The 23310-nt window shown below is 31.7% G+C and overlaps 3 protein-coding genes and 1 pseudogene across 3 annotated transcripts; 2 read left to right on the top strand and 2 right to left on the bottom strand.

Moving 5' to 3' along the window:
* The first annotated feature begins 4977 nt into the window (after window positions 1-4977).
* On the top strand, window positions 4978-5457 carry LOC131594924 (heat shock cognate 70 kDa protein-like). Its single transcript, XM_058867119.1, has one exon. The coding sequence runs from the start codon at window positions 4978-4980 to the stop codon at window positions 5455-5457; it is 480 nt and encodes a 159-aa protein (XP_058723102.1).
* On the bottom strand, window positions 5320-10004 carry LOC131594339 (putative disease resistance RPP13-like protein 1; annotated as a pseudogene).
* Window positions 10005-13128: 3124 nt separating this feature from the next.
* LOC131594341 (proteasome subunit beta type-4-like) lies at window positions 13129-17305 on the top strand. Its single transcript, XM_058866440.1, has 6 exons — window positions 13129-13284; window positions 13393-13469; window positions 13658-13787; window positions 13994-14153; window positions 14249-14434; window positions 16992-17305. Exons 1-6 carry the CDS (start codon window positions 13253-13255, stop codon window positions 17103-17105), a joined length of 699 nt encoding a protein of 232 aa, XP_058722423.1. The 5' UTR covers window positions 13129-13252; the 3' UTR covers window positions 17106-17305.
* Window positions 17306-18395: 1090 nt separating this feature from the next.
* Window positions 18396-23025, bottom strand: LOC131594340 (uncharacterized). The gene is made up of 6 exons (XM_058866439.1): window positions 22830-23025; window positions 22206-22744; window positions 21467-21811; window positions 20685-21056; window positions 19674-19891; window positions 18396-19158 (listed from the first exon to the last, which is right to left on the bottom strand). The coding sequence occupies exons 1-6, from the start codon at window positions 22973-22975 to the stop codon at window positions 18913-18915; spliced, it is 1866 nt and encodes a 621-aa protein (XP_058722422.1). The 5' UTR covers window positions 22976-23025; the 3' UTR covers window positions 18396-18912.
* Window positions 23026-23310: the final 285 nt, after the last annotated feature.

A 23310-nucleotide genomic window follows, 5' to 3' on the forward strand; every position in this document is an offset into this window, starting at 1 on the left:
GATTTTTTAACAAAAAAATATTATAATTATGTTGAAATTGTTTTGTTGGGATTTGTGAGAGAGGGTTCGGAGAAGATATAGGAGAACAACACTCTGAACTTCACAATCATTTTAGTGGAAGAAATAACATAATGAATGAATTGTCCATACTTAAAAATGATTTGATTCTCTTTCTTTGTTATTTCTCCTACCATTGCCTTTAAACAATGAACACTTTTTTTTTTACTATGTATTAATTTTCATTCAAATAAGTTTATTGTAAATATTATGGTTCAATTTTATTAATGGTAAGATTCGATGTGTGAATATGTAAATAGGAATTAATCAAATTCATTTTTGACTCCTAAAATTTGTGATTGTGCGATATTTTGATTGATTAGACATATCAAATAATTTACAAAGTGAAATATTTATATAAAAAACTATCCTACTGGTTATAAAAAACTATCCTACTAGTTATCAAAATATATATATATATATATATATATATATATATATATATATATATATATATATATATATATATATATATATATATATATATATATATATATATATATATATATATATATATATATATATATGGGGACGTATCAAATGAGAACTTTGCCTATTATGAGAACTGAGAACTTTTAATAATAACCATGCTATTTAAAATCAATGCTGAGATTTGCATTGGTGTGATATGTATTTAAACCAGAATCTATGTATTAATTATTGTTTCTTAAAATTTGAATGAAATCTAAGGCATTGATTTTAAATCGTATGGTTATTATTAAAAGTTCTCAGTTCTCATAATAGCAAAAGTTCTCATTTGATACGTCCCTTATTTATATATATATATATATATATATATATATATATATATATATATATATATATATATATATATATATATATATATATATATATATATATATATATATATATATATATATATATATATATATATATATATATAGTTGTCTTTTTCTTCTCGGCATGTTTTGTTGATCTATCTTTGTGTGCACAATTTTCCCCCCTCGTGATTTCACATTTTCCTTCTTCTTTAGGATATGTTTGAATTGATGGAATAGAATGAAATGGAATAAAGTTATGTTTTATCTTTTGGATTGATTATAAACGGATGGAATGAAGCGATATTGGATGTAATGCATTTCACCCCATTCCATCACTTTCAATCATTTTTTTGTATCATCTGATTTGGACGGAATGACAAAATTGCTCCATTTTATCATGAAGTACCCAAACAATAGAATGACTTATTCAACTCTGTTCCGCTCCATTCCATCCCACTCTTCTTTATTCCGCTCCGTTCTTTTTATTGTATTCAAACACGGCCTTAGTGAATGGCGCTATTAATACAAAACATACCATAAATTCCCGTTACCAAGTCATATTCTATTTTATTTAAGTCTAGAGTCTTGGTGATCATGATAGATCCAATAGATTTGAGAAAGATGCAATTGAATCACATTCGACTTCGGATGACACATAAATTATTTTTATGTGTGAGAAAATTTCATATATGTTGCATCTATTAAATATATTAAATCAGAGTCACATATTCTTAGTTAACACCTCATCATCTATATCATCTAAATTTTGTCATGTAAAATATATTTCTAAGCAACACATCTAAAATATATTTTAAGTAGACTTATTCTCTATTAGAGGTTCAACCTCTGGTAATATACGAAAATATATTAACTTAACAACTAATTACTAGTAACTTGAATATAAATTAATTTTATAAATCATATAGAATACTTTATATATTTTTCTTGCAATCTTTTTTATCTATTTCATCATTACTAATATATTTTTAAAAGATAAAATTGATTCTATTAGTTTACTCGATATAGCCAAATTGTTTAAGTAAATATAATACAAGTTTTGCTAAAAAAAAGTTATAATACATATTTAAATAAGTAATTAACTACTTACAAAATCTTAGATGTTAAATGGAGACATATAAAAGAACAAAAAAAAAGTATCAAGCTTAAAAAATTTACAATTGTTGTTACTTTTTATTTGACTACATTATACAAAAGAACATGATACGTTCAAGTTTTTTCTGTGAAGAAGTGCATATGTGGGAGAGCAGATGTCCCAGCATGTGAGAAGCGTCTGCCCCTTGTCTGCAGGACAAGGCTGTTGTATGCGCGCGCGTTTTATCAATTACTTAGAACGTGTTTGTGCTGATATGTGCAACAAATACTGTTTCTTTCTTTTAGCTATCTGATTTGGTTGATTATTTAATTAGATTAAATTTAAATCACATAGATAAATTAAGTATCAAGGTTAAAAAGTTTACAATTGTTGTTCCTTTTGGATTGGTTGCATTATGCAAAACAACATGGTTTGTTTAAGCTGTTTCTGTGAAGAAATACACATGTGGGAACAAATGTCCCAACATGTGATAATCCGAGAATGATGGAAGATGAATCCGTTTCTGATTCTCAAGGATGCTCATGAAAGCACATCCAAACTCATGAAAGCACATCCAAAGTGCGTATATTAAGGCTGCAACTTCTCACTACCAAGTTTGAGAATCGTATAATGATGGAAGATGAATCCGTATCTGATTTTAATATCAGACTTCATGACATTGCCAGTAATTCATTTTCTCTAGGAGAGAAGACGTCAGAAGAGAAATTAGTAAAAAAAATCCTCAGATCTTTGCCCAAGATATTTGACATGAAGGTAACAACTATTGAAGAAGCTCAAGATTTAAGCACCTTGAAGGTTGATGAACTCATTGACTCTCTTCAAACTTGAAGTAACTATAAATGGAAGATCATAAAAAATGAACATAGCTGTAGCTTTTGTATCCAATACTCAAGATAAAGAGGATCATGGGAGAAGGTGTTAGCTCATATTTTCAACACAAGAAATAAAAGGATTAAGAAAGAAAATTTGGGTTATATGAATTCGACCTAGTGTGTGCTCTAGTCGAGCAATCACCAAGGAAGCTACGTTTGAGTCGAAGATAAGTTGGAACCTTGACTGAATCCTAAGCATCAAGGCTTTTTTGTCGAAGAAAAGAGATATTCGAATCTTGAGACTGTGAAATTTGGGAAACTTTTAGTTTTTGAACGTTACTACTATTGATACGAATACGTCGAAATAAGATGCAAATGGATAAGATCAGACAATTATTTGGAACGTGTGGAAGATTATCAAAGACAAAAGTTGCATGGAAAAGAAGACGTTTCAGACGTTGCTGTCGACTGTTAGTGATGATTACGTTAGGATTAGTATATAAACACTTTATGTATGTAGAATTAGGGGTCCATAATTTCACAAAAATTCTATATACAAAAAGTATCCAATTGTTGGAGAGAAAAGAGTGACTTGAAAATGTATGCACTTGCGTTCCATTTATGAATTAAATTTATTTTACTTTTCATTGTCATTTAAGGCATTAAAGTTCTTTTCATAGTTCTTTGCATTTCAATTTTAATGTTAAAAGTGTTTCCAACTTCCAATTTTTGCACAATCAGTCCTGGGATCTTTTCGAGTTTAATCCGTTAAGAAAAATCAAACTTGTCTTTGTTTATTAAATTTCCCAGTAAACAAATTGGTACACCCAGTAGGACCCTTTATATGATTTTTTTAAAAATTTGCATATAATTTCTCCATTTATGAAACTTTCAAGGTCTAGAGTGTGCATGAGATTTAGGAGTGGTATTAATCAAAAAAGACGTTAGAAAACAACTAGGAGATATGTTAGAAGGACGGTTAATCCAAGAAATAACACCAATGGAGAACAACCATCAAATACTAAAAAACAATCGTGGTCATAGAATTTGGGTGATAAGCTTCAAATCCCAGCATTAAGATTGACAACTTTCTGTTGACGCGCTGTGATAATCACCCTACTTCCAAATTTTCCATCAATGAAGGGAGTCACTAACTCATGCCAATCATTATAGCCATCATTCCACATGTCATCCAACACATACAAAAATTTGTTTCCTTTCAAGTTTTGCTTTAATTTGACTCGAAGAAAATCAAGATTATCGCTTTCCCAAACACTCGAAGTGATATATTCAAACAGAGTTTTAGATACTCTCAAAACATTAAACTCCCCCAACACACAAACCCAAGCTCTTACATCAAGTATCCTTGAACTTATTTATCATTGTAAACAAGTTGAGCGAGGGTTGTTTTACCAACACCTCCCATACCAAAAATCGGGACCATGCGAATGTTTTCACTATCAGACATCAACATACAAATTAGTTTCTGTTGAAATTGCTACAAATTTCTAGAATATTCTTAAATATAATATGTATGAAAATGGTAGAATATTCTAGAACTATAATATGTATGAATATGATAGAAGAATCTAGAATTATAAGTGTATGGAAAATATAGAAGAACCTAGAACTATCATGATACTAGTCTATCATGAGAACTCTATAAATAACTAAAGTAATGTAGAAATATTTACCACCATTGGGAGATTGGTGGCTTGAGCCTATAAATAGGAAATTGGTATCTTGTAATTCATCATCCAAGAAATCAATGACACAACCTTCTTTCTAAACAATTCTTTAAAACTATCATTTATCAACTATCAACTAATCAACTACCAACAATGACATCAGAGCTACATTCGTTCATACATTTTTTAGACCACATGACAACCTCTCAACCCATGATCTTACAATTCTAAATCCTTGAATATCATTAGTGCCTATAAATGAAATTATTTTTTCATACATATTTGATTGTAGTGTAGAGAGCATTATTCTGCAGTCCACTGCTGAGAGGTTTCTATTTCCTTTCTTGTTCAGAGGTTTTTTGAGAACTAAATTAGTCATTTCATTTCTTATAGACCAAGTCTCCAAGTTTTTCAGTGATGATTCCTTTCAGCGTTCACTCTACGTAATTTTTTTATTGTACTTTTTTTCGGATGCTAAGAATTTAATTGGTAGAAAGTTTACTGATGATGTTATTAAAAAAGATATGAACTTATGGCCGTTCAAAGTCATAGCTGACGCAAACAACAAGCCCATGATTGCTGTAAAGTATAAGGGTCAGGAGAAGAGCCTATGTGCGGAGGAGGTTTCATCAATGATCCTCACAAAGATGCGGGAGATTGCGGAGGCACATTTGGAATCACCTGTTAAGAATGCAGTTATCACTGTGCCTGCTTATTTCAATGATTCTCAGTGTAAAGCCACCATAGATGCTGGTGCTATTGCTGGCCTAAATGTTATGCGGATAATGAGCGAGCCTACTGCTGCAGCTATTGCATATGGCCTTGACAAGAAAACTTCTTGTGTGGGAGAACGGAATATTTTTGTATTTGACCTTGGTGGTGGAACTTTTGACGTGTCTCTTGTTACAATTAAGGATAAGGTCTTCCTAGTTAAGGCAACGGCTGGAAACACTCACCTTGGTGGAGAGGACTTCGATGGCCGAATGGTTAAATTACTTTGTTGAAGAGTTCAAGAGGAAAAAAATTAGACATTAGTGGGAATCCGAAAGCTTTGAGGAGGTTAAGAATACAGTGTGAGAGAGCAAAAAGGACACTCTCTTTTTCTGTTGACACCACTATTGAGGTAGATGCTTTATTTGAGAGTGTTGAGTTCTTTTCATCTTTCACTCGGGCAAAGTTTGAAGAAATTAATATGGACCTTTTCAACGAATGTATGGAGACGATTGAGAGTTGTCTTACGGATTCTAAGATGGATAAGAGTAGGGTAGAAGATGTTTTTCTTCAATGTATGTTTTTCTATGGATGAAAATGGCATTTTGACAGTCTCTGCAGAGGAAATTTCTTCTGGCAATACAAAATAACAAATTACGAAGAAAGGCTATCGACAGAACAAATTCAACAATTGATTGAAGAAGCTGAAAATTACAGTGTTGAAGATAAAAAATTCCTTCAAATAGCTCAAGTAAAATATTTGCTCTGGCGCATGTGTTGTGCTTGTCTGCTAATGAGAACGAGGCTGCAGTCTCGGGGATTCAATGCTCAACGTTATCCAATAGTAGGTGATCTAACAAGTTTTATAAAATTTTGATACCATCTTAGAATTTAGACTGAGTCTAACTCAATCTTACACAATCGATTTGTAATACGAAAATTGTCTCATTTATAAATATTTATAAATATATGTCCAGACTATATTTTATTCGAAGGAGAACTTGGTTAATAATTACCACAAAGAAAAACAATAATCACATATGTGTCATCAGTATACAAAGAGTATTATGTATCTCCAAGATTATTATATAAACAAATGTGCAGATAATTAAACAAACTATCCTTATCCAGTGATATAAAAGAAAAGGGTACCTATGTTTCTTTAACTTTCCATTGCTCATATTATAACTTGGCCATTTATTTTTATGACAGGGATATGAGAAATATTGGACCAATGTTTCCCTCTCTGATTTTCATACTTTGCTTCTAATAGAGAGCATTTTCTGATGCTCAATAACTTAAGAGATGAAGGCAATGTGTTCTCTGGCAGAGATTCAAGCCCTGGACAATGTAGAAAGTGGAGGCTTTCCAAACAAGAGAGATGTTGAAACGCGTTCCTTTCAAATGATTTCATTTCAGAGAGATTAGTGATTGTCAAAGACACTAAGGAAATAGGAAGCAACTTCTCCTTCAGCAAAGTGTTAACAATATCATCACCTCCAATATCCAAATCTGCAAGAGCAGTTAGACGTTGGAGACCCCATTTAATCGCCGGCGTTGTTATTCTCACGGATTTAATATGAAGTGATGTTAACCTGGGAGGTAGGCAAGCTCCATCACCAAATGATAACTTTAGTTTTGGAAGATCGATGAGAGTCAAACGTTCAAGAGTTGCGAGGGAAGAAGAACTATCTGAAATAAAAATAGATTCCAGATTCCTACAACCATCAATGGAAAGACTTTGCAGTGCAGGGAAACCATCCAATGGAAAAGAGGTAAGTACATTACAACTATGCCCCAACTCTAATGTCATAAGGGATGTGTAATTCTTCCACATAGTTGGAGGTAAAAAAGTTAAAGTCTCACAGTCGATAATTCTGAGTAATTGCAATGATGTTGGTAGACAATCGGCTGGAAATGCAATGAGATATGGAATATTATAAAGTTCCAAGTGTTGGAGACACGTGCTGCGTAGAATCATTTTAGGTAGAGACAGAAGTGTATCACAACAACGGACAGATGCACGCTGCAGTTGACATGGAGAATCAGTCTCTAGGACCGACCATTGGATCGTTTCAGCAGACGTTTCAGACTCTAAATCTCCCTCAATTGTAATTATTTTTATTGATGAGATCCAATGTAGAGTAGGTGGTGTTGCCAAGAGAAGATCGCAACCATATATTCCAATTTGTTCTATGGAAAAAAGATGGTTAGGAAAGTATCCCCTCAGTTTAGGACACTGGAGTAACATGAGAGATTTAAGGCGGGGAAACGGAACTTTGTTGCTCACAAAAGGGAGCCACTCCTTCCAATTTGACATGTCCTGAAATCGCAAAATCTCTAAGGAAGGAAATGGTTGGAATGAAGGACTAAAACTTTCTCCCACCATGCCATAAAACTCTGCGCCAATTGTCTCCAATGTCATGCCTCTGATAGTCAAGTCCTTGAGAGAAGGTAGCTGCCCTAATGATGGAAGTGATATGCAATATATACAATTACTGATGAAAAGGGTCACCATATTAGAAAACGATGAGTCTCCCAACCAACGTGGAAGACTTGTACCTCCATAGAAATCAATGCTGAGCTTCTTCAAGTTTATTGATGGTTGCAACGCATCAAGCACAGCTTTTGCATTTTGTGAATATGTAAAGGCAATTCAGTGAGATGATAGCAATATGATAAAATCAATGTTTGCAAATTGCAAAGGTTACATGTTGTATCAGGCAAGCTTTCAATCCTGGTGTTGGATAGATCAAGATACCGCAACTGCACCAAACTGCCAAATGAGTCTGGTAGCATGGTAATGTTTCTATAACCAGATAACGATAACACACGTAACCTTCTAAGTGTGGGTATCAAATCATCAACCACCTTTTTAGATAAGTAACATTGTCGCCACCAGAGGCCAATGGGAAGAAAGCTCCGCAAGCATTTGAAATCATAGAAATTCTCAAACTTGTTGAAAATGTCATACTCTTCTTGATTATATGACAAATGACGGACATTTGCAGAGATCTTACCGCCATGTTCATGCCTGCAACAACTTTTTCCCGAGACAATTGTAGCTAAATCGTTAACAAGATCATGCATGAAAAACCGTTGTCTTCCAAAATCATCATTTGATTGTTGAATTAAAGATCTAGATAACAATTCAACAAAGTAGTCATCACCTACTTCCTCTATTGCTTTTTTTCCTTGATAATGTTCAAGGAAGCCTTCAGCCATCCATAACAAAACCATTTGCTTCCTATCAAGAGCATAATCCTTTGGAAAAATTGAACAATAAGCAAAACATCTTTTCAAATGAGAAGGAAGATACTGATAACTCAAAAGCAAGGCAGGGAGAACACTATCATTTGGCAAACTCCATATGTCACTATTTAAAATTGCACTCCACTCTTTTGCATCTACTTTTGAGTGTAGAAGTCCTCCAAGTGTTTTGGCAGCTATTGGCAATCCGCAACACTTTTTGGCAATCTTTCTTCCAATTGTTTCTAGGCTTGGGTATTTACGGCCACAAAAGTCTTCACTTCCAAATGCATGTTTTGAGAGTAAAGACCAACAATCTTCATATGATAGAGGTTCTAATTTATATATAGGAAATGTATGTGCAACCTCGGCAACTTTTTGTTGACGCGTTGTGATAATCACCCTACTTCCAGATTTTCCATCAATGAAGGGAGTCACTAACTCATGCCAATCACTATAGCTATCATTCCACATGTCATCCAACACAAACAAAAATCTTTTGCCTTTCAAGTTTTGCTTTAATTTGACTCGAATAAAATCAAGATTATCGCTTTCCCAAACACTCGAAGTGATAGATTCAAGCAGAGTTCTAGATACTCTCAAAACATCAAACTCCTCCGACACACAAACCCAAGCTCTTACATCAAAGTGTCCTTGAACTTCTTTATCATTGTAAACAAGTTGAGCTAGGGTTGTTTTACCAACACCTCCCATACCAAAAATCGGGACAACCCCAACGTTATCACTATCAGACACCAACATACTAATTAGTTTCTCTTTATCTTTCTTCCTACCAACCATAAAAGATTGATCTACTAATGAACTTGAAGGTGTTCTAAGAAAAAACCTACCACTTACAGTTTGCAATCCAAGGATATCTTTCTGTTGCAAAAAAAGATGGAGCCTTTCACTGATATTCTTCATTTCAAAATTGATTTCTCCATAAAAGCTTTGAAAAGGAGATGAAAGGAAGTTCCAAACCTGACCAGTGATGTTTTCAGCTTGCGAATTATTACTATTCTCCACCTTGCATCTAAGGGAATCATAACTGATTTGGTTGATCAAATCTTCAGCATCAAAGATTGCATCTTTCAACTCATCAAGCCATTGTTTGACAGCAAGATTGTTGATCTGCTTTTTCTCTGCATCATCAAGCACAGCATGAAGACTGAGTAGTGTTATCTCTAGATGCCTCAAAAGTGAGACATTCAACTTTTTGTTGATGATGAAATCTCTAAACTCTGATGAAGTTAGTTTTTCCATTATGGTTTGAACAGAAGCTGAGAGAAATGCACTTCCTACCAAAGCTGCAGCCATTTTTGTATCTCAATGGAAAACAAAACATGTCAAGGGTAAGAAACCTGAAAAACTTATGAGATAAAGAAGGACATGTGAATAGATGCAATAGAATATATGTTTTGATGTGATGATATCATATCATGAAGATAGGAGTATATTACATTATTAACCCACAAATTCTTGGAATGTTCTCATACAGTGTGAACATGCATTTCATGGCACTAGTCATTGGTTGACTCCGGAAGATGAAATGAAAGAGCTGAGAGAGAAAACAAATTGAAGAACGTGGAAAAGTGGATTACAAGGTATCTGGTCAGAAAAAAATAGGATAGCTAATAATTTAACTTTAGTGGGTAAACTACTTAGTTATTTCATGCTTGATAACAAAAAAAAAAGTTTGATTACATTCTTATTTATCTATTTATATAGTAGTATAAGGAGAATTTTAGATAGACTAATTCTAAAGAGTTATTGATTTTAGAAATTCCAAGAGTATTTTAAAATCTTCTACAACAATAAGAAATATCTAAACACTCTAAGCACTACAAAAGTTTTCTACAAACAATACTTAAAATTATCTAGACCCAAAATAACTAAGCTAAAAAAAACCATATAATCAATTTAGGCACGAATTAAGTTTAATATTTCAATATTCCGTTAAATATAGAGAAAAGTAAAAAACTTTTTGCCTTATTTTACTAGTTTACTTTTATTGATTTATGATAATAGAGTGATGAGTTATTTTTTTGGTTTAAGAAATATAAGTAACAAAACAAATGCAGTAAAGTAAATTGCATAATAATATACCCTGATTTCTCTTTCCAAACAAGAGTACTTCAGTCCCATCACATCCCGTTAGAGATTTCACTATATTAAAAACGTTATAGTCGATCTACCAAACTCTCTTAACTTTCTAACACAATCACAAAGACACCCCACCTTATAATATTCTTTGTTATGAACAATCTGATAAACAAGTTCCAGAATACTGATAGCAATAACAATTTTGATTTGAAAATATAAGTGCAGTAGAATTTTAGTAACAAAATAAAATTTTAACAAGGTTGTTCTTACTTTTCTTGAAACAATATGATCAAATGATATGTATACTTAAGTACTCAAAAAGAGAATGGAATTTTTTATTTGATATGAAAATTATGTAGTAGAAAAAATTTCTATGAAAGTTTTGAACACATTAAGAAATGAAAGAGGTGATTTTGAATTTAAAATTCCTCTATTTATAATGATCAATGCACCACTTGATTTTCAAAAGGAAATTTTTGGAAAAAGACTATGAACAATTGCCATTATTAAGAAAAGATTTAGAGATGAAGAAAGGTGATAAAATAAGGCAATGATATAGTAATTTTTTTCAAAAAAGAACAAAGGTTAATTGATTAGCACCATAGGAGTAATCAATTACCCTAGTTATAACGTTCTAAAATTGTGAGGAAATGGGATGGTTAATGTATTAACTTGACATTCTTACCAAGGGGTTAATCGATTAACCCTATTGAAAATACAAGTTTTGCTTGAGGCAAAGAGCTAGTTAATTGATTAACAAGCCTAAAGTTATTCGATTAACCTATTAAAAAAACTTGAACATTTTCTAAGTTACAAATATCACTTTTTGCTATATTTGAAGAAATGCATATAATAAATTTTGAATTACAAATATCACTTTTTGCTATATTTGAAAAAATGCATATAATGAATTTTGAATTACAAATATCACTTTTTGCTATATTTGAAAAAATGCATATAATGAATTTTGAATTATTTTCTTTGAGCATCTAAGATTTATATAATCAAAGCATATGGTACTTTAGTTTATCTTGTGTTGTGAAAAACGATGTCAAGAACAAAGTATAATGAGAAATTAGGGAAGACAAGAAGAACAATAAGGACTGGTTATAACTGCAACTCTTTTACTTTCTCTTGAACAAGATTACAAGTGTTACAAGAATAACAAATAACCCTCTCACTCTAAATTAGGATTTGCAGTATACAATAATGAGAGACTAGTATGCTATTTATAATAAAACCTAACATACTAAACTAATGAGCTTTTTCACAAATACCCATTACAAGCTAACTTACGGTACAAACTAACTTAAACAATTAGACATAACAAAAAGGCCAAATTCGAAATACTAACAACCCTATCATTTCAACACCCACATACTAGAACACACTTCGACTACAGTATGTAGGTCTTCGACACAATCTTTGTCGAACCAGAAGCTACCCTTCGACACACTAGAGTTCAATCTAATTCTCACATCTTGATTTAAATTTCAAATGCAATAACTTGATCAAATTAATTCCATTAAACCATATCACTGAATCATCCTTTCTAAGAGACTTGAAACTTGTCTTGAAACTTTTATTCCATTGTTGAATCTTTTCCTTCTTATATATATATATATATATATATATATATATATATATATATATATATATATATATATATATATATATATTTGTCTTCATCAAAACATATTCATGAGAGACTTATCTTCACACGGGGGTGCCATTTCTGGTTCATCCAATCATTTCCTCAAGTTGCCGACTATTTTTCCATCTCTGATTCTCCGTACTCCTCATGAAGCACTTGTTGCAAAGTCTGAAGAGGATCTTGCTTACCTTCAAAATCTTCATAAAGCGGAAACGATTGAGCTTTTCGCAAAAGTCACTTTCTACACTTACCAGACTGCCTTTCTATTCTCCCTGGTAGCTGCTGGCCGAGGTAATGATTTAGTCATGGGTAATCCTTCTATGGAAAAGGAATACTTAGAAAGGTAAATGTGAAATGGCTGGACAAGAGAGGTTTAAACTTCACCAAAAAGTGTTTGCCCTTTGGGAGAGGGCTAGTCGTGCCGAGTCTCTTTAGAAGGATGCAAAAATTTATGAATCTCCTTCCTCTATAGCTACCCGGATTATTGAGCTTGAATCCTCTTTGGAGATAAATAAAAGAAAAAGTCTCGAAAGGAGATTACCACTGTTGCGGCGAAGATGAAGTCCCGTGCTGATGAGGCTTTGGGAGCCCTTCAACAAGAAAAGGAATCTTGGGTTAAAAACCATGAAACTTACGAGTGAGGGGTGGCTGGACCGAGGAATGAGGTTGATAAATCCCTCCAGCAAACTCTTAAGAGAATGTAGAGAGCTTCGATCAAGCGGCCGATCAAGTGAATGGACTTAGACAAAGGTGTTTAAAGGTCTGATAAAATTTGTAATAACATAACATAAAAAAGTCACAAACTTATTTAATCTTTTAAAAAATACACAATGTAATTTTTTAATTCAATTTTTATTACTGCTCTAAATATTTGATTTAGAGAATTAAAAGAAAAATCAAAATTTTAAATAATAAATTAAATTATGAGGCAAAATGTGATTAAAAGAACTTTGGGTGTGGGAGTTGTAGATGTAAACAAGTGATTCCTCTCCTTAATTTCTTCATTTTCTTTTCACATCTTGGGTTCCAAGCCGTCACTGTAATTCAACCACGCCTCTGATTCACCCTCCTTCCTCCTTGCGATGGATTCCGTATCCGAAAGCCAGAGAACTCTGTATGTATCCTCTTCTCTTTCGATTCGATTTTAGGGTTTCTACTACGAGCAATTTGAATTTTTATTTACTTGTTTTCTGTGCCCTAAATTTTGATTTCGCGTCTTTAGGTATCCGTATGTAACTGGATCCTCTGTCGTTGCTATCAAATTCAAAGATGGGATTCTTATGGCTGCTGATATGGGAGGTTTGTTTGATGCTAAATTTCTATTTACTTCACCTGGAAATTTCTTAATTAGGGTTTTATTTTTAGGGTTTTCTTCTGATTTGTAAAAAATGGCATCTTTGCGAAGTTTGTTGAAGGGTTTAAGTATTTGTGTTGCTCTGTATGTTATATTAATGATGATTGATGGATGGAATGAACTAATGGTGTAGGTTCTTATGGATCTACCTTGCGGTACAAGAGCGTTGAACGTTTGAAGCCTATTGGAAAGCACTCCCTTCTTGGTGCTAGTGGGGAAATAAGTGACTTTCAGGAGATCATGCGCTACCTTGATGAGCTTATGTAAGTAATTTTGTTTCAATGAGTGAAGGAGTGAAGGGTGTGATTAGTTAAATGTTCTGCAATCAGCTTCATTTTATTTGCTTGACTGATCTAGCTACTTCTTTTTAAACTCTGTAAAAGACTCCATCTATGTATTGTAACCTTGAATTTGATATTTTCAAAGTTCTACTACTTTCCTGTATAACTGTCGCTTCTGACTGCTGCAGCCTTAATGACAACATGTGGGATGATGGGAATTCTTTGGGGCCTAAGGAGGTGCACAACTATTTAACTCGGGTGATGTATAATAGGCGTAACAAGTTTAATCCATTGTGGAACTCACTTGTTCTTGGTGGTATTAAAAAGGGGCAGAAGTACCTTGGCACGGTATGCCTTGTTTGTCTTACATTTGTGTGTGATTTTTGTTTGTTGAGTTACCTGTATGTATGATTTTGTTTGTTGTATTTGTGTATCTTATTCAGGTTAACATGATTGGCATTAATTACGAAGACAACCATGTGGCAACTGGGCTTGGAAATCATCTTGCTAGGCCAATTCTCCGCGATGAGTGGAATGAAAACTTGTCATTTGAAGAAGGTGTCAGGTTGCTTGAAAAATGCATGCGAGTGCTTTTATACCGTGATAGGTCTGCTGTCAACAAGATTCAGGTTTGTCCTGTTTCATTTTCTTGCTGCATTGCTCAGCTCTCTTCCTCACCCTCCCCATTTACGACTTATCAAAGTATACTAATTTAATATCAAAATACTACACGGAAATGTAATAACGTGAAAAAGTGAAATATTCAGTGTTCTATATTCTGTTAGTAGTTCAACATTGATCAGCTAGCAAGCTCATAGGTCGAGGGCCAGGTGCTACACTTGGGGACATACTTTTCCATATCTCACATTCATCTATTAAGATCATGCTTAAATTTTGATTATTTTGGATTGTGACTGGAAAGGGACCTGTCGGAAATTGAATGGTGATTGTTATCTGCAGTTCTCTTAATTTTCTCCACATGCTGTTGTCACTGTCTTGAAAGCTGAATTAATTTGTTGGTTAGAAGTTTTAACAACCACATTTTATACCTTAAGAATTATTGTGGTTTAGGTGAAAGCATGTGTATGGAAGTTCAATTGATAGCATTTTTCGTTTCTATGTGCTAACTGATATCACATGTTATCTAGGTCTGTATGTAACATTCTTATGGCTCTATTATATACCTTTAGCTGAAAGAATTGACAAGCTAATAGGGTTGTTTACTGAAAATATACCAATTATACTCACGAGAAACAACTTGTGAATTCAGAGAAATGAGGATGTTTCCTACCGTCCTTCAGTAGTTAGAATAATTAATTATGGCTGTAACAGATCAACATAGCTTGGCATAGGATCTTTTTCACCTAAGAAATGAAGGCTATACCTTAGTAGCAGAAAATAAATGATCATCTGATGATGATAGGGATGACGGTGATGATAGCAGTAGAGATAACATTGTGATGGAACCACATTACTAAATGTCAATATTGGGGCCTTGAAGTTTCTTCAACTTTATTCTTGCAGACCAAAGCAGTGTATACTTATAGAGTTAATACCTATGGAGGGACTCTTATTTAAGAGAAAGAGAGGAAGACAATAGTTATTTTAGGATTTATATAGGTTGATTTGTCACTGTTGTCAATTGTGCGCTATAGAGTAGTGGTGGTAGGGTTTGTCGGCACTTTTGGCCTGCAAGCCACCGTCAGCAATAACGGTTGTTGCGGCTGCTAATTGCAGCCCCCAACTGATATTGCGCTCGCTATTAGGCTTTCTGGGATAAATTTCTCAAATCCTGTTTTAAACTTTGGGGTTTTATTTAAGGGTATACATTTCAATCCAAACCCGGTTAAGGGTAATGTTCTACTATTCATTAACAATCTTTTTGTTCTTCCTATTTTTATTTCAGTTGTGTTATGCTCTGCTCTGCTTATTTTATTGCTCTATACTTTAAATTCGTTAACTATTGATTATGACAGTCTCTTTAATTTTGTGTATTTTTCTAATTGAGTATTTATGTTTACTTTGTCACTGAATTTTAGTCTTTGCAATAGCGGCTATCTTGCTATCTGTTATACCACCATAGCATTTTAGAGGGTTGGTGCTATGCAATGCTATTTGAGATTAACAACATAGATTTGTCTGGATAAGACTTTGTAATATCTTTCATTTCTAATGGTTTTGAGCTTGGGTTCAGTTTATACTGTTTCTCATTGGTTGATTGTTTTGCTCATACCTTTTTTTTGTATGTTTCTGTTATGCGGTGGTAATTCAGTCTCCTTTTAGACAGGAAAACTTACCTATCCTCTCAGTAGTAATACAATATCCTTTTAGACAGGAAAACTTACCTATCATTTTAGGCATTGGTTTGTGGTTGCACCTGCATACTAGTCTAGCATGTATGATTTGGAATACTAAGCTCTGTTTGATTCGACTTATTTTTGACTTCTCTTCTCCTTTATAGAAGATAGGCCAAACAATATGTTTAAAAAGATTTTAATTTAAAAAGGAGCTTATCTTTTATTATAGAAACATAAAGAACATTTCAAAAAGTAGATGAGAGGAGTTTTTCAGCTAAAAAGTGACAGTATTATCAAACAATTTTAGCTTTATTTCTAAAGCTCTTATTTTTAACTTTAACATAGCTTTTAAAACCAAAGTAAGCCGTGTCAAACGGAGTTAGATGTATTAGATATGCAACATGAGTACACTTGCATACTGTTATAAAAACTTGCTTATGACCCAGTTAAGTGGCCTCAGTCTGATGAATAGCTAGTTATTCTGGACGGTAATAACATTGCACCTAGATGATGGTTGTGTGCTTGTGAATTACTAGATATTTCTGTCTTTTGATCATGTTTCGGTACCTAGTACCTACCTCATTTTGTTTGGCATTTGTGTAAAAGTTTCAATTTCTTTGACTGCACCCATTTCTCAGTGATGGTGGTCATTATGCAATCAGTTGCGAGTTTTATATTCTGATGCTCAAGTGTTAAATTATATTTGTTGAATATGTTATGTCGGGTTAACTATGAACCCTACCACAGTCTTTCTATCAGTAGTGTATCAGGAGGACTGGACGAGCCAGGATCTAAACTTAATGACTTTGTTTCCTTCAGTAGTTGTTGCCTTGTTGGATTATTCTTTTTAACATAACATGCAGCTAAACTTATGATGTTGAATTTACAGATATCTAGAATTACCGAAGAAGGTGCTACTGTTTTCCCACCATACTCTTTGAAAACATACTGGGAGTTCTCAGCCTTCAAGAATCCAACAGTTGGCGCTGAAGGTTCATGGTAACTTATTCGTTGTGATGAAACTAAAACAGAATTTTAAATGGATTCCAACAGAACTATTTACTGGCTTGTATGGATATGAAATGAAATGAGACAGCCTTCTGAAGTTAGACTCAAGTTGGGCGTTTATTTCTTAAATTCTTACGGTTGTTTGAATTATTGATATATCTTTGGAACTTCTATTTCAGTTTTAGTTTTCTTTCAGCGACATTATTAACAATCTTTCTTGAATTGTTTGAATTTAAATCATTGAGGTGCATATGTTTGGAATTAGTCACGAGCTTTGGATCCTCTAAACCAGGGTGGAACTTGGCTTAAGACATAATGACTAGTTATTGACGAAAAACCGATTCATTTGAGCATGGCCTAAGCAATCAAAGTCTTCAATAAATTTATGAAAAACCGATTCATTCGAGCATGTCCTAAGCAATGTCTCAACTCGTTATTTACGATTTTGTTTGAAAATTGATTGACAATCTTTCCTTTTAGAGATTAATTTCTTGTTTCATAAACTTGAAAGATCAAATTATCTAATCTTAGTTCTGAGGATCAAAATAAAAATTCATCTATATTGCTTTTGTGAAGTGTTTCCCCCCTTCTAATTTAAATTGAGTTTCTAAAGGTACCAACAATTGTAGTCAGCTGAAAATCTAACATCATCTAAAAACACCTATGATGAGAATAAAGTTGAGAGTGCATCTTTTTAAAACAATAGAAATATCGTTTTGGTATTCTACAACTTTTTATAATATTAAGTTATTTTTCTAAATTGTAAAAAAAGAAGTGGAAAAAAAACAGGATTATAATGTCAAGCCAATAAATTATTATACAAATTTTGTTAAGGCCTCAACATAAGTTTGAATTTGCCATATCTTACTTTTATCTTTAAAGAATAAAGTTTTGACAATTAATTACAAAATAAATAAAAAATTGTCAACATAATTATTTTTAACTTTCAACTGTGTCATATGAATATCACATGTATGGCTCGAGATAATTATGATCAAAGTTTAGTATTTTTAATAATTTTAAACTTTCAACCCGAATATAACATGTATGGCTTCCGAGATAATTATGATCAAAATTAACTATTTTAATAAATTAATATTCCCTCTAGTCTTTTCAAGTAGTGTATGTATACAAATTAAAACTCAATTAATTTGTAGTAAATTTATAAAATTTAAAGTTCAAATTAAAAATTAAATGATAAATGAGGAGTAAATATTTTAAAAGTAAAGAAGTATTGCAATTTATATTTGGTAGCCCTACAACAAGTTCTATCTAGATGGTCCTCTGAAGGTTGATTGATATATTTATTTTTCTCTTTAAAAAACTAACTATTCTTTTCCTTATTAATTAAGGAAGAAAAAAAAACTAAACCTACCATTCCTTTATCATGTGACCTACTTTATTCAAAAGAGTGTAATCCTACTTTTATTAAACTCCATGTGCTTCAACTCAAAACCCTTGTAGATAAATAAACCCTAAAATAAAAAATAAATAAATAAAAAGCTAAAGCAAAAACTAAAGCTAATATTGTCTCTATCTTGTTTGTACATTGCTTTGTCTTTGGTTTTCCACTTTCAACATTCATCCATAACACCTCACTTCTTCAACTTTACCCATCTTTTCATGAATTTCATACTCCAATAAATTCCATGAGTTTCACTTTGATTTGTAGGGTCCTTCTCCTTTTTCTTTATCTTCATATTTACAAAAAGCATGTCATGAATATTCCCTTTTATGCAACCATGCACATTCATCTCCCACTCATTATGTAATATTTATATCAATAACCTCTTTTTTGTGGGTCAATGTGATGGAAAGAAAAGTGGAGTGGAATCTCTTTGTAGCTTCCCATCAATGACTTTTACTTTGCTAATTTTCTCTTCACACCAATGTAATTGATTTTCATTCATCTCACTCATTCTTAAAACCCTTGACACCACTTTTAAGTCTATTAGTGACATCAAAATTTCCATCTCTTCTTCCTCCTTTAACTTTCTTTTCCTCAAGCATTTGTGAGATCGCTTAAGATCCTTAACTTTCATCTTCTTCTGCATACATTAATCAAAGTATGGATTATAGTAAGTAAATAAACATATTAAAACATATTATAATGGTTCTCAATAGGGTGGCTAAATAGACCCGACTCGTCACAGTATTTCTGTTTTGTTAATGTTTTTTTTAGGGCAGACCATCATTTTATGTGCGCACCCTCTAATATGTACAAGACTCGCATGCTTGTTCCGCCCTAATTTTTTCATACGACGGATCAAGATTTTAAAACTGCACTCTCAACTATATCAGTCTCTCTCCGCCTCGTTTTTTTCCAGACTTTTACAAGACGGATCTAAACGAGTGTCATCCCAAGTTCTTCAATACAAAAAAATAGGTATGTATAGGAGGATTGACCAGCTCTAAGAAATTCTTCGCATCCACATTCAGATGATAAGTGACCATTTGATCAAGATTGACCGATTGATATTTAAGTTTGATATATGCATTATAAAATTAGATAACTCAACAAAGAAAAAATTAATTAATATTGATAATAAAATTAGGAGCTTGCCTTTTGATTAACTTTCTTCATAAGACGGATTAATGTTGGATCAATCAAGGTTCTTCGATTTCTTCGAAAGTAAGATGCAAGGATCTGACATGTTCTCTCTTTATCAGCCTTTAAGAAATTCATGAATGTTTTGATTCCATCTTCCATTATCACAAGAAATGAAGCTGATGAAGTTTTTGAGTTAAACCCAACCTTCTCCTTCTGATCATCATCTGAATCTTTAATAAAGTAACACAAAAAAAAAGGGTCAAAATTAATACATATACCAATAATATTAAACATTAACATTATACAAAAGTGAAATTTAATTAAATGAAAAAAAGATAAAAGCCTTTGTTAATAATATTATTCTAATTTTATTTAAAATATTCAATTAGTTATATTTGTATAATTTAATAAACTAAGTAATGAATTAATAAAATTAATTTTAATACATGTCACATAATTTATTTTACATTGACAACCAATAAAAAATAATAAATATCACTAAATTAAATATAATTTAATTCAAATATTTATAATGATTCAACTATCATGATTACTAAAATTATAAAAATTATTTACATAATCAGTGCATATAAATAAAATTCCAAATTGATTTAAAATTATTGAAAATAAAATTTTAAATTTATAAATAACATCACATGGTATTTTAAAAAATTGAAAAAGATAAATTATTATTAATAATGGTGAAATCAATAGTTATATATTTTAAATTTCGTATTCGAAATTATAAAACAATCATTTTTAAAAATTGATAATAAAAGAAAAAAATATATTAAATAATAAAATTGAAGTCAAAATACTAAATTATTTATATATATATATATATATATATATATATATATATATATATATATATATATATATATATATATATATATATATATATATATATATATATATATATATATATATATATATATATATATATATATATATATAATTTAGTATTTTGACTTCAGTTTTTTTATTTAATATTTTTTTTCAATCATGATAAAGTAATTGTACCTCTATATTCAGGGACTAGAAGCAACTTTGGAGCCAAATGTCTCATTCTAGCATAAATCTCAGGTCTTCTACCATACTCATAAGGTTCATTCTCAACATATCTTTGCAACAAAACTTGAAACTGTTGAAATTGTTGTGCAATTGTTGCCGGACAACCAACATCAACATTTGAAGCTCTTTTTGATTCAAAATTCTTGTAGTTCCAATTAAGTGCTTCCCATGTTAAGCAAATTTGTGCAACATAAGCACTTTCCAATTCACAATATGGATTGTGATTGCTTGCATCTTCTGGTTTTTTATTCATGCTTGAAAATTTGTACACAATTCTCCCTGAAATTGATCTTGGAGCTACTTTGATGGATCTTAAAGACTCTGAAATTAATTCAAAGTGTTACTAATAATGTGTAACAAGACCATACTGACGTAGATATCAGACAAAATACTGAAACACAGACACTAGACAAAACATAGATAAAGAGGAACACATCGATCGATGCTATTAAAAATTTTAAAAATTAATTAATTAAACATAATCATTGTAATAGTGTAAAACATCGACATAGACATGTCTTAGACACTTCTCTAGAAAATTGATCTTTAGATAAAACACATAGACAGACACAGACGGTCACATAAACACGGATAAAAATTTTAAAAATAAATTAATTGATCATAATCACACATATTAATGTTGCATCGGTCTGAAACATAACTCGTGTCAGACATTGACAATTAAGAGATTAATTTGGACAAAAAAAATATAGCAAAGTTGTGTATGTTACCTGTTTCATGAAGTTTTTGAGCACTAATTCTTTCTAGAAAAGACATTTCTTCATCATATTTTTGAAAAACAGTGTAAGATTCCCACTTAGGACAACTTCCTCTTGAAGAAGAAGAAAAAGGGTCATCAGTTCCTGAATCTCTACAAACAATTGAGCTTCTCCAATCAGAAGAGCTTTTAGATGTTGATCCAACAGTGCATGAATCACCATATATCTCTTCATCATCTTTTTCTTCAAATATCAACTTCTTATTTCTCTCCAAATGTGTTGCACCAATCACACAAAATCTCTCATCTCTTTCAACATTTGATTCATGCACTTTCTTGTTTTTGATAACATGTTCTTCTGAAACAAAACAAAAATGCATGTGAATATATAATATAACAAACTACATAGGATCAGGTCGCGAAAACAGCTGCGACAAAACAATATCAGAAAATATCGATACTGATACTGTTATTCACTATTTTTATGATAAATAACAAATTGTGATTAATTCACTGATAATCACAATCAGTGTCATAACACCTGACCATAATCGCAAAAGTCGTTACGCGACCGTAACACGACCCTTATTTTAAACCTAGTATAATATATATATATATATATATATATATATATATATATATATATATATATATATATATATATATATATATATATATATATATATATATATATATATATATATATATATATATATATATATATATATATATATATGATGTAAAATTAATACCATCATAGTTTTTGTTACTTTCTACTAAGTCATCACTTTTGTATAGATTCATTGAGACATTAGAAGTGGTCCTGTTTTGAATTGGAACAGAATCATGAACAGAATCATGAACAGAATCTTGAACAGAATCTGGAACAAAATCTGGAACAGAATCAGCATCTTCTTCTTGTTCTTGAAATTCTGTTTCATTAATTTCTGTCTCAAAATCTGAAACAATTGGTGACTTGTGATGATGAACATGCAAACTTTCTGTTGAAGTTTCTTCTTCATCTGAAAACTCTTCAATCAAGGTTTCTTGTGGTGTTATAAACTCTTCTTCTTCAAGAGAAAAATTGTGAATCCTTTGAGATTTGTTATTTTCATGCAAAACCATAAGAGCTTCTCCACCACAAATTATATCAGCTACTAAATGATCTTTCTCAATAGAATCTTCGTAAAAATAACTCTCTCGAACTTCTTCTTCTCGTTCTCGTTCTTGTTCTTCTTCGTAATCGTAATCATATTCATACTCAGATGAAACATATTCATATTGTTGATCCCTACAAAAAAAAAACTATATGTAAGTATATAGTTATGATGGTAGCAAAATGGTAGTTAAGAATGAGAAAATAAAATTTGTAATACCCTTGGAAAAGAGGAAAGATGCCAATGAAGTTTAGGAATTTGAGAAGTAAAGTGAGAGAAGAGAAGATGAAAAGGAAGAGAAGTTTGAAAGAGGAAGATGAATTGTAGAAGAGTCTAATAAGAGCTTCTTCTTTAGAACATGGCATTTTTCTTTCTCTTCAAATTGAAAATCCAAAGTACTTCACCCACTAAGCAAAGCAAGTGCTAGAAAAAAAAGTGATCTTGGTTGCTTTCATCACATATATTAGCACAATATCTTTTTTCCTTTTTATGTGTCAACATAGTACAAAATATTAGGTTTTTTTTAAATGTATTATACCTAATTGTTTTTCACTTTTTTCCCTCATCATGTTTGAATTATAAGATCTTAGCACAAGGGCAAAAAAATGTCATAGAAATTTATAAATTAGGAGATTTCACCGTTGTTGCAAATTCTAATTCAACTGACAAAAATTGATATTGATAAATTAGACGTCATTAC

The sequence above is a fragment of the Vicia villosa genome, linkage group LG4, assembly GCF_029867415.1.
Source record: "Vicia villosa cultivar HV-30 ecotype Madison, WI linkage group LG4, Vvil1.0, whole genome shotgun sequence".
Lineage (NCBI taxonomy): Eukaryota > Viridiplantae > Streptophyta > Magnoliopsida > Fabales > Fabaceae > Vicia > Vicia villosa.

Coding starts and splice junctions, on each gene's coding strand:
- LOC131594924 (XM_058867119.1), top strand. CDS start 4,978: ATGAACTTATGGCCGTTCAAAGTCATAGCTGACGCAAACAACAAGCCC.
- LOC131594341 (XM_058866440.1), top strand. CDS start 13,253: ATGGATTCCGTATCCGAAAGCCAGAGAACTCT. Junction 13,470..13,657: donor TATGGCTGCTGATATGGGAG/GTTTGTTTGATG, acceptor CTAATGGTGTAG/GTTCTTATGGATCTACCTTG. Junction 13,788..13,993: donor CGCTACCTTGATGAGCTTAT/GTAAGTAATTTT, acceptor TGACTGCTGCAG/CCTTAATGACAACATGTGGG.
- LOC131594340 (XM_058866439.1), bottom strand. CDS start 22,975: ATGCCATGTTCTAAAGAAGAAGCTCTTATTAGACTCTTCTACAATTCA. Junction 21,812..22,205: donor AAGTAACAAAAACTATGATG/GTATTAATTTTA, acceptor GTTTTGTTTCAG/AAGAACATGTTATCAAAAAC. Junction 21,057..21,466: donor TCAAAAACTTCATGAAACAG/GTAACATACACA, acceptor AATTAATTTCAG/AGTCTTTAAGATCCATCAAA.